At 41.4% G+C, this 752-nt stretch overlaps 1 protein-coding gene across 1 annotated transcript in view; it reads left to right on the top strand.

The window, feature by feature from the left end:
- The window catches only part of LOC101862220 (lupus La protein homolog A), a gene marked incomplete at its 3' end in the record, with an annotated part of 20,601 nt that overhangs the window by 4,722 nt on the left and 15,127 nt on the right, over positions 1 to 752 (top strand). The window contains 1 exon segment of the mRNA XM_005109991.3: positions 368 to 457. Coding sequence (XP_005110048.2) covers positions 368 to 457 — 90 coding nt within the window.

The following is a 752-nucleotide window of genomic DNA, read 5'->3' on the forward strand; positions in this document are numbered from 1 at the left end:
TCCCTGAAATCTTACAGTACCTGTTCACTATGACTTATGACTTTGGGCTCAAAGGAGAATTATTTTTTCCACTTTGACCGAGGTGACAAAAGTTGTCAACTGGTGTACGGAGAAAACATTGAGCTCATGATCCGTTCAAACCGTCTTACAAAAAGAAAGCCTTGACACTTGACACTTGACTCTTGACACTTGATTATACCGATGCCAAGTTTATGAAGGGTAATATTTTGCCTATTACTTAAAAAAATTTTTAAATTGTAATTTGAATTTCATAGAAATTTTAATAACCTTGGTGATGTGATAAAAAATCTAAGATTATAAACGGTTCTTTCAGCGGCTTACTGTGTACCTTTTTTTTCCTCGGCAGATAAAGGAGGGAGACGAGAGGAGCTGTAGTCCGCCCCGACCAGTTCCCAGCGTAGAGGATAGGCTTGATGACGACAACGGCAGTTCTACTGTGAGTACTGTTTGATTAACCGACCACAGTTGAGTAGCAGTTTACACCCTATACCCTCGCAGACCCAGCAACATACCAGTAACGGCATAGAGAACGTAGCATATTAGAATATAAAGCTACATCAGAATCCGTGTCCAATACAGATAATCACAATATCAAGGACATCAAAGTATTCTTCTTCTTCTTCTTCCATCCCGTGGTTGGGGCAACTGTGGGGGCAACTGTGGGGGCACCACTGCATCTGACAACCAGCTCTCGTCATCTATTTTTGTCCTCTGCTTTCCTCAGATTGTCA

Source organism: Aplysia californica, unplaced genomic scaffold (genome assembly GCF_000002075.1).
Source record: "Aplysia californica isolate F4 #8 unplaced genomic scaffold, AplCal3.0 scaffold00837, whole genome shotgun sequence".
Lineage (NCBI taxonomy): Eukaryota > Metazoa > Mollusca > Gastropoda > Aplysiida > Aplysiidae > Aplysia > Aplysia californica.